Source organism: Ailuropoda melanoleuca, chromosome 2 (genome assembly GCF_002007445.2).
Source record: "Ailuropoda melanoleuca isolate Jingjing chromosome 2, ASM200744v2, whole genome shotgun sequence".
Taxonomy (NCBI): domain Eukaryota; kingdom Metazoa; phylum Chordata; class Mammalia; order Carnivora; family Ursidae; genus Ailuropoda; species Ailuropoda melanoleuca.
The window spans coordinates 29,395,473-29,408,313 of NC_048219.1; the positions used below are offsets into that span (position 1 = coordinate 29,395,473).

The window sequence follows — 12,841 nt, forward strand, 5'->3', positions numbered from 1 at the left end:
ACCCCCAGGCACTGTGCAGGCCCCTCCTGGTGAGGGTGATTTCCTGTGTTGCTCATCAGTGCCTCGATTGGTAATAACATGAAGAGCTGACACTTTTTACTTACTCTCTGGGTCAGTCTGTGCTAAGCACCTTGCACATATAATCTCGCTGAATCCTGTCCGTGATATCATTGTTCCCATTTTACAGATGTGGAGAGTGAGGCTTACAGGGGCTGAAGGGCTTCAGGTTATCCAGGGAGACAGGAGGGGCTGGGATTCCAACACAGCTTCTGTCCCCAGGGCCTTGCTGCGGGCTCCAGCCAGCTCCCCGGCCTTCCTCTTTGCTTCCTTCTTCTCTCTCTGCCTGCTCAACCTTTCCTCAACAAACCTTTCTTGAGTTCCCTGTGGGGCACAGGGGACAGGCATGAGAAGGCCACCCTGCAGCCAGAGAACCTGGGGCTCAGGCAAGGCCCTGGAGTGTGGTGAGTGCCCAGGGAGAACCATCGGTGTGCCTGCCCAGCGTGCCAGCCCCCACCAGAGCCCAGGCCCGGCTCTGTGTCTCTAACCCTTCCATCTGGCCACTCGGGGCCTTCGGAGCAGCCACTTGAAGTTGGCGGTCCTTTGCCAGGCCTGTTCTGGGGCCTGGTTCGTTGCTTGCCAGTGTAAAGAATGCCTCTGTGGATAAAGTCACAGCTCTCCCTCGGGCCACTCCTCTGCCGGGGAGTGGTTTCTTGAACGCTTTGGGGGAGAAAAAGTCAGTGTGCTGTGTGAGGGGAAGCTGGACGAGGTGGGACGGCAGACCCTGGGGTGGGCAGAAGAACTGGGGGCATCTGGGGCCTCCCGCCTAAGCGTGGGAGAAGGGGCCCGACCTGCCGGGGAGGACAGGACCCCACCCCTCAGCCTGAGGGCCTGCAGGGGCTGGAGAGGCAGCTGGGGCCTCAGAGGGGCCACAGGCTGCCAGCTTCCTGGGGCAGGAAGTCCCGGCTGTGTGGCCAGAACCCCTCCCGCGGGGCTGAGAGCAGCTCAGGCCTGAGGAATGTGTGCAGCAGGGGAGGTAGGAGGGGGCCCCTTCCTGCCCCATTACTTTTCCCTCTGCCAAGCGCCACCTTCTCCTCTCTTTTACTTCTGTTCCCTACCAGCCTCTGTGCTGTGAACTCATGGTTCCTATTCTCTCTCCCCTCCCCTTCCCTTCTTTCCCTCCTTCTCTCTCTGTAACCTCTCTCTTCTCCCCACTTCCCTCTTCTGGCTCTTTCTCCCTCTCCCTCTTGCTGTCCTGGAGGGGCTCAGGGTGCCTGCAGCTTGGTGTGCCCAGCTCCAAGGTGAGCGGGCTTGCTCGCAGGATCTCAGGTGCCCGTTGCCATGGTGACCCAGAGGCAGGTCGAGGCAGTTTCGGCTGTCTGGCAGGGAGGGTGGGGAGGGCTGTGCTGAGGGGAGAGGCTGGGCTTGTTCCCCCCAACCCCCTAAGGGCCCCCCTCACTGCCAGGGGCTCCAGCACGGGGGTGTTGCCCATGAATGTGGGTTTCTGGCTGGATGCTCTCCAAACGTCTCCCCTGAAGAGCCACCTAGTGCGGGCCAGTGGCACTGGGGGTTGGATTGCCTGTGCTCAGATCCTTCCTGCCTCTTTCTGGGGTTTGCTGGAGGCAGGGGAGGGAGGTGGCAAATAGCTCCAAGGCGGGGAGCTACAGGGAGACAGCTGCCAGTGGTGTTGGGGGGCCGTGGAAGAACTCTGACAGGCAGCCCTGTTCCTCACCAGAAGGGTCCATGTCGGAAAGGAGTGAGCCCCTGTCTCTGGGACCAAGCAAGCTCACGCCGGCCCACCATGGAGGGGTTGCGGTAGCTGAGGTCCTGGACCTGGTAATCTCGCTGACGTGAGGTTTCCTTGCGCTTGGGATATCTGAAGATTTACAAAGGACAGTGTTCAGCTCAGAGAGCTTGCAGCTTCCTCGCTAGGGGCGGCCACCTCCCTCGCTCCTGGGTGCTGGGCCTTGAACATCCAGTAGGACCAGTTGCCATGACCGTGGGCCGTGGGGGGAAGGGGCACGGATACCCTCGCTGTTCCCCGCAGAGGATGTGAGGGGAGGGGAGCTTGTGTATAAGGATTCTGGAAGGGCCTGTGGCTGGCAGTGTCAGGGATGCAGCCCAAACTACCCTGCCTGGCAGACGAGAGAGGCAGTTCTAGCAAACCGGCCACGCAGCCTCAGCCTTTGAGTTAAACAGACTTGAGTTCCGGTCCCAACTCTGCCCTTACTGGCTGTGCGGTTCTGTGCCTGCGTGTGTGTTTGTGTGTGTGTGTGTGTGTGTGTGTACAAGTTACTAACCCTTTCCAAGGCTCTATTTTCCCATCTGTAAGCTGCAGGTAATAGCTAAGCTGACGATTGGCGCTGTTTAAGGTGAGAAGAGACAATGCAATAACACGTACAAAGTACTTAGCGCAGTACCTGGCATATAATAAATACTTAAAGAAGGGGGTTGGTGATCGTTCTCAGGCTCGTCTGCAGGCCTACCCCTGCAACTTTATAAATGAGGAAACTGGGGCCAGAGAGATGAGGACATGTGCTCCCATCCCATAGGTCCTCAGTCCGGGGCACACCGCCCGACCATGCCCAATCAGTGCAGAGGGTTGGGAATGGGGTGCGGGCTGAGGGGCCCCCCTCTGCACATGGCCAGTCCCTGGTCCCGCAGCTCTCACCCACACTCCCGCAGGCCCCTGCCACCTCTTGCTGTAACAGCCCTTCCTAGGTCACCCCATCTAGACCTTGGCTCCGGGAGGGTGGGGCCCCACACGGGCTTGTCCACCCAGCAGGCCCTACTCAGCCTTGTAAGAAGTCCTGGAGTAAAAGGGAGGCAGAACCCCCACAAATTACAAAGCACTTGCCGTTTGCTCCCTCTNGACATGTGCTCCCATCCCATAGGTCCTCAGTCCGGGGCACACCGCCCGACCATGCCCAATCAGTGCAGAGGGTTGGGAATGGGGTGCGGGCTGAGGGGCCCCCCTCTGCACATGGCCAGTCCCTGGTCCCGCAGCTCTCACCCACACTCCCGCAGGCCCCTGCCACCTCTTGCTGTAACAGCCCTTCCTAGGTCACCCCATCTAGACCTTGGCTCCGGGAGGGTGGGGCCCCACACGGGCTTGTCCACCCAGCAGGCCCTACTCAGCCTTGTAAGAAGTCCTGGAGTAAAAGGGAGGCAGAACCCCCACAAATTACAAAGCACTTGCCGTTTGCTCCCTCTGCACCTCAGGAGATCTCTGCAAGGTACTCCTTGCTCTCATCTTGCAGGTGGGGGAGCAGGGGCGGGGGGGGTGCTCTGTTGTTGAACACATGAGGAACTGGGTGGAGAGAAAGCAAGTTCCCTGGGGCCCCTGTGCTTCTGAGGTGGGTCTGGGGTTCACGGGCAGTCTGCCCGCCTCCAGAACCCACTGTCCCACCCTGCCTCCGCTGCCCACGTTTCCGTTTCCCCAGAGTGAGAAGCAAAGGTTGGGGCACCTGGGTGGCTCAGTCGTTAAGTGCCTGCCTTCAGCTCAGGTCATGATCCCAGGGTCCTGGGATCGAGCCCCACATCGGCCTCCATGCTCAGCAGGGAGCCTGCTTCTCCCTCTCCCACTCCCCCTGCTTGTGTTCCCTCTCTCACTGTGTCTCTGTCAAATAAATAAAATCTTAAAAAAAAAAAAAAAAAGGCAAAGGCTGCTGGCGTCTATGGTGGTGAAGGAAAGACAAGTTCCTGCCCAGCCAACTGCCCCCTCACAAACGCACAGCTCTTTACAGTTAGCTGGGTGCCTTTGGTTTTGGGACCTCCCTTAATCCACACACTACTCTTGGATGGAGACGGGATGGGGGTGTTTGTCTTTTTTTTTTTTTTCCCCTAAGGAGGAAACAACTTCTCAGTAACTTACCCAAGGTCTGTCTGACTCTAAAGACCTTTGGACAGAGATCCACCTGTGCCTCAGTTTCCCCATCCACACAAGTAATCAGTCTCCAAAGCCCTTCTCACTCCTGTGGCAGAAAAAGGGTCTGTGGTATAGACAGAGGCCAGGGCTCTGTGGTTCAGAGCCAGGGGACCATGGACAGACTTGGGACTACTCTGGGCTCGGGTCCCCTGTGTACCTTGCCAGGGACAACGCCCCAAATATTTGTCCATGGGAAAGATGATGTACAAATGGGAAAGCATTCAGAAAATGTCCTCCTTACCCTGCCTGGCTCCTGGCAGCCTTTGCAGTGGGACAGGGGGAGTTTTCAAGATGACCTGGCTGAGGGTAGGTGTCAGATTTCAGACAAAGTTATTTTTACCCTTGGGGGTGGAGGGAGGCAGGTGATGTTTAGGCTTTTTTCTAGAATGGGGTGAGGGGGCGGGGTGGGAGTTGGGCCTCTGGTGGGGAACCTTACCTGACCTCATGGCTGGCATTCTCCTTGGCCTACATGGGGTGACACTGGTGGAGATTAGGGACCTACTGAGCAAACTCATTCATTTGGTCCACAGCGAGCCAGGCACTGTGCCGGGCCCTGTGGATACCAGGAATAGAGAGACAGGGCTCCTGCCTGGTGGGTCTTCCGATCCAGGCCACCCAGACACCCCCACAATTGGGTGAATGAGAGAGGGGAGGTGCACGGTGCCAGGAGCATGAGAGTGGAGAAGAGGTGATGGATTTGAGAGGCGAGTAGGCTTTGCATAGACGAAGAGTGCTCCAGGCACAGGGAACAGCATGGGCAAAGGCCCTGCGGTGGGAGATGTGGCAGGACACTCTATNCTCATTCATTTGGTCCACAGCGAGCCAGGCACTGTGCCGGGCCCTGTGGATACCAGGAATAGAGAGACAGGGCTCCTGCCTGGTGGGTCTTCCGATCCAGGCCACCCAGACACCCCCACAATTGGGTGAATGAGAGAGGGGAGGTGCACGGTGCCAGGAGCATGAGAGTGGAGAAGAGGTGATGGATTTGAGAGGTGAGTAGGCTTTGCAGAGACGAAGAGTGCTCCAGGCACAGGGAACAGCATGGGCAAAGGCCCTGTGGTGGGAGATGTGGCAGGACACTACGGGGCCTCATGGGCCTTGGTGAGGGGTTCTTCCTGGAAGCCACACCCTTCATGGTTGGAAAGAGTCTTGGAGATTATCTAGTTAAATGTCCCACTTGACAGATGAGGAAACTGAGGACTACGCAACTAATAATGAAACCTATCATTTTTACCATGCCAAACACGCCCGCTTCCGGTATCTTTTTTAAAAAAACTTGTTTGGCATTTTACATTTAATTTATGTTAAATTAGCTGACTTACCTGATATTCATCTAAAATGGTTTCTCTTAAGAATTAAAAATAATTTATCAAGGTAAAATACACATAATATATAATTCACCATTTTCATATGTACAGTGCAGCGGAACATGGTACGTTCACAATGTTGGGAACCACCACCGCTGTCTAGTTCCAAGTCATTCCCGTCACTTAAAAATAAAGCCCCTTACCCTTTCAGAAGTTTCTCCTCTGGCCTCCCCTCCCCAGCCCCTGGCAAGCGCCAGTCTGTTTTCTGTCTCTATGGGTATGCCTGTGCTGGGACTTCACCTAAAGGGAACCACGCAGTGCGTGACCTTTTGTGTCTGGCTTGTTTCACTCAGCATGGTGTTTTGGACGTTAAGCCATGTTTTACGTATGACCGCTTTGTTCCGTCGTATGTACCTACCACATTTGTCTACCCATTTATTTACCGATGGACATTCGGACTGTTTCCACCTTTTGGCTCTTGTGAATAGTGCTGCTGTGAACATGGGTGTGTATACATTTGTTGGGGTCCTTGTTTTCAGTCTCTACCTAGGAATGGAGTTGCAAAGTCACATGGTGTTTCTATGCTCAGCTTTTTAAGGACCTGCCAGACTGTTTCCATAGTGGCTCCGACATCTTCTATCCCCCCCACCCCGCAACGTACAAGGGTTCCATGTTCTCCAGACCCTTGCCAACACTTGTCATTGTCCATGATTTTGCTTATAGCCATGCTGGTGGGTTCACTGTCTTTTAGAATCCTCACTGAGCTCAGGTTCTTTTATTTAACTTTTAGACAGATGAGGAAACGGAGCCTTGGAGAGGTAAAATAACTTGTCCAAGGTCTTCTGGGAAGGATGAGCTGATAAAAGTTCCATTTATGTTCGCTTTTACAGGCAGACAACTGAACTGAAAATATCCTGTGAGGTTCGACTTCCGAAGGAGGTTTGGGACTACCCTGAGGAAAGCTTGTCCTTACCTCAGAGTTCCTACTATGCCTTGTATCCCTTCTCCCTTCCTCAGCAGGTTGGGGGTGTAGGGCAGGATTAGAAGGCTGGAGGCCCACCCATCCCCCTCTTTCATGCTGGGAGAGCATAAGAGCTGGTGTCAGAAGAAAGGGGAAACCTAGTGTCTGATCAGACCGTGCACTCTGGACAGAGACTCTGGAGAGACCCGTGGCCTCTGTTCTCCTTGGTCACTGACTGGCTGTGTGACTTGGAGTCATTTGCTTCCTCTCTCTGAGTCTTGGACTAGAAGAATTTCTTCCATCTTCCCCAGCCCAAGACCCTGTGGAAGTTCTATAGAGATGTAGGTGTGGACTTTGCCTGGTGTGCCTCAAACTCTGCCGCTTCCCAGGGGCTGCCCAGAAGCAAGGTAACTGAGTTGGCTCATCTGGAAAATGGGTAGAATAATAACGCTTCACGGGGAAGATGTAAGCATGGTTGAATGATCCATATGAAATGTCCTAGCATCGAACTCCACACCCTGCGGGTGCTCAGTAAATGTCAAACCAAGTGAATGGCACAGAGCGGGTGCTTACTACAAAATACTCGTTTAATTTCCTGCCTTTCCCGCTCCATAACCTTGACAAATCTCAAGTCCGAACACAGCCTGTAGCCAGAAGTAAAATGAGNAAATGTCCTAGCATCGAACTCCACACCCTGCGGGTGCTCAGTAAATGTCAAACCAAGTGAATGGCACAGAGCAGGTGCTTACTACAAAATACTCGTTTAATTTCCTGCCTTTCCCGCTCCATAACCTTGACAAATCTCAAGTCCCAACACAGCCTGTAGCCAGAAGTAAAATGAGGATGTTGTAGAGGGCACTGGGGACCATTATTGATCTTATAGAACGCAGATATGATCTGATGTTCTATGACCNCTCTCGCTGGCTGTCTCTATCTCTGTCAAATAAATAAATAAAATCTTAAAAAAAAAAAAAAGAAGTAAAATGAGGATGTTGTAGAGGGCACTGGGGACCATTATTGATCTTATAGAACACAGATATGATCTGATGTTCTATGACAAAGAAGCCTATGGAACAGCCTGCTGGTGTCCTTCTCCCAGCCCTTAGGCTGGCTTCCTGGGTGAGAGCGCTCTCTTTTGATCTGCGAGTTTGGTACCCACTGTTACCCCTTTTCTTCTTTTTTTGTCTGCTGGGAACCTCAAGGCAAAATGCAATTCTCTATGGCAGCATGTTTGAGCAACTGCATTCCTGACATAACCCTCGCTTCCCTTATTTGGTTCCTCAGCTTTGTTTGCTCTGGTGCCTGTGGGGTCTGGTGCCTGTGGGGTCTGTGTGCTGCCTCGGAGCCTTTTTCGGGAGGAAGGTAGGGAGTAGGTCTGAAGGGGAATTTGGGAGGTTGACAAATGCTCCCACTTTGCTGGTGGGGAAACCACCAGGACGACACCCTGGTTTCTCTGAGAGGCTGGATCCCCCTTTGTGGGGACAGGCCATCTGGTTTGGACAGCTTCCTTTCGCTGCTCAGAGTGGCCTGGCTCAGACAATCAGGCCTTTCATGGGGCCTGGCCAGTGGCTCCCAGGCTGGGCCGAAGCTGCTTCTCCCTGCCCCCTGGGGGCCTGCCTTCTAGGTCCCCACCCCCTCAGAAAGTGGGGAGGGAGGAACATGGGCTTTGCAGTCTCCTATCCAGGCTGGAATTTCTGTTCCACTGTCACTGGTTTCTTGAATTCTCACAGAACCTCTCAAAGGGGCTAACAACCTTGTTTCCTCGCTGGGTTGCCCTGAGGTTCTGGTGAGAAAGTACATTGTAAACACTCAGTATGAACTATGTTTGGGTCTCTCCCGGCTATATTTCTGTAGAAAGCCCACACTCAGCTTTATGATGCTAATAGGAATTGCTCGCTCAATGTTGGCCATATGATGGGTGTGCACTGGGAGCCTCAAACACGGAATCTCGTTGAATTTCATCCCCACGACGACACTTAGAGGTAGGTGTTGTAACCCCATTCTCACAGATGAGGAGCTGAGGCCCACAGAAGTTGGGCAGCTTTGCCCAAGGTCACATGAGTTAGTTGTAGAACCGGACTTGAACCCAGGCCAGGTCGACCCCTAAGTCCTATATATAGACAGCCTCATGTCATGGTGGGTCAGTTGAGAGGTCACGCAAGGCTGCTCCTCCCTGCCAGGACAGGTAGGTCTCCTCTGCTCTAGGCCTATTGTTCCAGATGGTTCCTGAAGGCACTAAGATCTCTCTGCTGGCTGGTCTCATTTCCTGGCTCATCGCTGTAGGCCACACCCTTCTCTGGGAGTCTTCCATCGGTCCTGGAGACTCCTTGGCCCCTCTCCTTCTGACTGCACCTAGTATTTTCCCACCTGCTTCCTTTGGCCCCACGGGTTGCATCACCCAAGCCACTGTCATTCCACTCCCCCTTTCTGCTGTTCTTCATGTCATTTCTGCCTCGTCTTCAAGCCTCAGCTCTAGGGCCACCCTGTCTCTCGTGTTTTCCTTGCTTTTCCTCTTCCATATGTGTTTATTCGGCACCTGCTCTGTGGCAGGCCTGAGTCTGTCCCTGTCCTGTGGGAATGCCTGTCTGATGGGGGAGGTGGCTCACAAAACAGTGACCATACAGCTTGGTTAGGGCTGTGATAGAGGCAGATGAGGCTGCGGGGCCAGGGAGACCCTCACTCTCTCTGGGGAAGAGGTGGTGGAGGCTTGAAGACGGAGGGGGGAGGGCCCACCTGGCACATAGGCAGATAAAGCGATCCTAGGCAGAAGCAGCACCCACATGGTGGGGGATGGAGCTGGGTGAGAGTGGTGCTCTGAGGAATGGCATGTGGTCAAGAGCCTGGGAGAGCAGCTGCGGGAGCTGCAGAGTTGGGCCTTGATCCTAAGAGCAGTAGGGAGCCACTGAGGAGTCTTGAGCGGGGGTGGTATCTGGTTAGTCTTGCTCTTCAGAAAGGTCTGTGTGGTCCTAAGGGACAGAATGAAGTCCCATGATGGGGGGAGTTATAAAGACTGGGCCTAGTGTCCCTGCAAGGCGGGATACAGAAAGTTATGGTTGTCGTGTTGGTGGATTTGCTGTCGGGAAAGATGCGTGCAGTGCTTGTGGAAGCTAGAAGGAGTGGAGAGACTGGAGGCCTGTGCGCAGGCTATGGGAACGGTCTAGTGAGCTAGCAGTGCCTAGTGGGGGCCTGAGCTGTCAGGGTAGAGGGGAGCCTGAGAGTTTAGGGAGGCAGGTCACTGGGACTTGGTACTTGGAAGAAAGAGGAAATCAAGGTTAAGTCTGTTGGTGTGGGGTTGCTGTCACAGGAGGGCTCATCCTGGTTCCTCGGCTGCGTGACCCAGGGCCAGCCTTTCGCTCTGTGTGCGTCAGTCTCCCTAGCTGTGAAGGGATTGGGTGAAGTGGCCCCTCCTGCTCTGCCCAGCAGATCTGTGACACGGCTGTGGCCCAGGAGGAAGGACACAGAGCTCGTGGTGTGTCTTTGTCAGAGCTTTGGTCAGCCCAGCCAGCTGAGGCCGAGTCTGGGCTGACCAAATCTGGCCAGGTCTGCAATGGTCTGGGGCCAGTGTAGGCACATCTCTGACCCCCGGATGCACTCCCCACCTTCACAGCAGGCTCTGCCCTCTCTGTCAGCTGTCTTGGCTCAGCCTGGCTGGGCCGCTGCAGGCCCTGACTCCACCCAGGGCCTCTGCTTTCCCCGTGACTGGCCCTGGGAGGAGTGGCCTGGCTCTGGGGCCCCATTGGCCAAACCTTGTCTGGGCTGCACACGCCCCTGCCTCCCAGGCTGGCTGCCTGCCCACCTTGGGGTAGGAGGAGGGCCAGCCTGGCCTGCCATGACGTGGGCAGACTGCCTTGGAGCCAAGGAAGAAGTTGGAGTCTGAGAGGCCGTGCCTGGGGCCACTGGTCCTGCTCTGTCCCCTCTATTTGTGCTCCAGCCCAGAGGCTCTGCGTCCTTCTCTTTGATGAGAGTGGCGGATGGCCACAGTGGGTCTTGTCCCTCCGTTTGCCTGGGAGCTCGTCCCTGCTCAGAAGAGCATGATATTTCCTGTCTGACAAGGTGACGGGACCTCTCAGCTTTCTCAATGGAAATGTTAGCTGGGCACGCGAGAACCCTGCAGGGGCAGCGTCTAGAATCCTGGAACCAGGACTGTGGGTGCCTGAGGGATTGACCATCTTCCCCTGCCCCTGCCTGCCCAGGGAGTGACGGAGGAGGTTCAGGAGGGCTGGAAATGTGCTCAGAACCACATAGCACCGGAGGGACAGGGCTAGGATTTGAACTCAAGTCTGTCTCTGCTCGTCCCTCCACAAACCTTTGATGAGATCCTACTGTGTGCCGGGCCCTTCTAAGCACGAGCACTAGCGTAGGAGCTTTTCAGAGGGAATGTTTGGTCCAGGGCACAGAGGAAGTGCTCAGTGAATGAATGAGTGAATGAATGAATGAATGAATGAACCAGGCAAAGATCCTGCCTCTTCCAGGCCTGTAGGGTCCAATGGGAGGGTAGCGACTTCTTTTCATAGAACAGGAAATAGGCTGGTGAGAGCAGAGACCGACCAGGTGAGAAGCAGAGGGAGGACTGGAACTCAGGTGTCCCACCTGCCAGTCTAGGGCTGTTCCCATCCTCACTTTCCACGTCTGTAAAATGGGGTCAGCAGTCCTCACCCTCTGCTGTCTTTGTGGGGATCCAGTGGGGTGGTAGATGTGAAAATGAGTTTGTGAAGCAGGGACATTGTGTATAGGGCTTCCCTGTGTGCATGCCTGGAACTGCCCAGAGATCCCGTATGGTCTGCTCTCTTTCTCTGGGCTGCTTACCCTTTGCATCTTGCTTCCTCCGTTTCCCTAGCTTGCTCTGTGGCTTCTTTCTGGAATGTTCTGCCCAGAATTCCTGGCTGTGGGACGGGTTTGGGGAGAGTACGGGTAGCTGGAGTCTCTCTGCCTCCTCCCTCCACCATCTCCCACACCCAGAAAGGCAGCCACGCGGCCACATCTATGCAGGCCCCCAATGCACAACAGGCCGGAAATGCCTTGGCAGTGGTTACCATGGTGACAGGTCCTGCTGCTTGGGACCATAGTGGCCTGCCAGCTGCCTGCAGGAGCCTGCGAGCCTGGCAACCTGGCACCCTGCAGGCCTCTTCCCAGGCTGAGTGCTCCTGGGGCTGCCCTCCTTGCTCTCCTTGATGCCGAGCACTGTACGCTCTACCCAGGGGCTCTCGGGAATGAGCTGCCTCTCTGGGAACCCATAAGCTGTTCTGGGTCAGACAGGCCTGGTTCGAATTCCAGTTCTGCTGCTTGGGGGTTAGTGACGTTGAACAAGTCACGTTGGTGTGTTTTGAATTTATTGAATTAGGTATGGGAGCCTCATGGGGGAAATTATCCAAGGAGGACAGACCCCAGCCCAAGAGTCATCCTTGCCCCCATCTGTAGCTGTGGCAGGGTCAATGTTGGTCATGGCACTGGTCGCAGCTGAGTCCAAGCCCAGGGCCCTGGACTCATCTCAGCCCCAGGAGTAGACAGTATAGTGTCGTGGGTAGGACCTCAGACTCTGTAGCCAGACCTTGGGTCACAGCTGGGTTCCGGCACTCACTGGAGCCTCACCTGTAGAGGGAGGTAGCGATGAACCCACCTTAGGGATCTGTTGTGTGGATAAAATGGAACTTGCACATGCAAAGTGCTTAGAAGAGTATCTGATGCCTAGTAAGCGTGATATAAATGTTGGCAGTGACTGTGACACTGGCCACGAGAACTGGAACTCACGTCGGTCCTCCCACAGGCAGGTGTACTCAGCTCTCATTCACAGCCTGTTAGGGAGAGCAGGCCAGGCAGACAGGAGGCCCCCTTCCTCATCCCAGCCCGTCCGAGGTACCGCCGTGTACGCCCCATCCCTTCCGCCTGGGGACAGGCAAGCTCGGTCCTGGGCAGAAACTCCACCTCCAGTTCGTGAGTTTGAGGATTTTCTCTGCTGCTCCTCCAGCTGGCAGCTGCTCTAGCACCGGCCAGGATCAGACAGCTGGTCGGTGACGGCCCAGAGCCCTCCCGGTCAGGAAAGCCAAGTGCTAGGGACAGATGAACACCCAGCGGAGATGCCGCCTCTGATGTCATCTGAAGAATGAGGGAGCCCGAGGAAGGGGGCTCGGGTGGGAGCTGAAGTAGGAGCTGTTCTGGGAACACTTTACTGGGAACACATCCCTAGACTTGACTGCGAGAGGGCTCGCTAGGCCTCCCTGCGTAGAGAGGGGGATCGGTCCAGAACGAAGGCCAATCTGGGGCAAAACATTAGCCAGCTGGCCCAGAAGCAGAAGGGAGGACTGAATTGCCCTCCCGCTCCCTCAGGTTCAGCCAAGGTCCTGCTAACAGGGAGTTGGTGGCCAAGAGGAAACTGGGCACAAGTGGCATCCAGGGAGCCCCCGGGGCTCTGAGAGCCTCGGCTGGAGGATGGTGGCCACTCTTGGAGCTGGGGTCTGGGGGAGGTGGCCCCAGGGTGCTCTCTGCTCCCCCCCGTGGCACTCAGGTCGCAGGACGGTCGGAGCCGGGAGAGGCTGCTGTGAGGTGACCCTCCCGCCCCCCCTTCCCCCAGGGCATCGCGTCTGTGTTCTCGAACCGCACGTCGCGCAAGTCGGCCTCCCGCGCGCAGACCGCCCGCGGCGCCATGGCTGA

At 55.6% G+C, this 12,841-nt stretch overlaps 1 protein-coding gene across 3 annotated transcripts in view; it reads left to right on the forward strand.

Annotated features, from left to right (window-relative positions):
* Positions 1 to 12,841, forward strand: part of ACOT11 (acyl-CoA thioesterase 11) — a 59,200-nt gene that overhangs the window by 15,641 nt on the left and 30,718 nt on the right. The window contains exon 1 of one of the 3 annotated variants that reach the window (XM_034653127.1): positions 757 to 1,033. The exons of 1 other annotated variant lie outside the window; for it this stretch is intronic. In XM_034653127.1, coding sequence (XP_034509018.1) covers positions 1,016 to 1,033 — 18 coding nt within the window. In that variant the 5' untranslated portion in view covers positions 757 to 1,015. Of the gene's footprint in view, positions 1 to 756; positions 1,034 to 8,063; positions 8,176 to 12,841 lie in introns of those variants that run through there. One more of the 3 variants, XM_034653155.1, reaches the window with a different exon arrangement.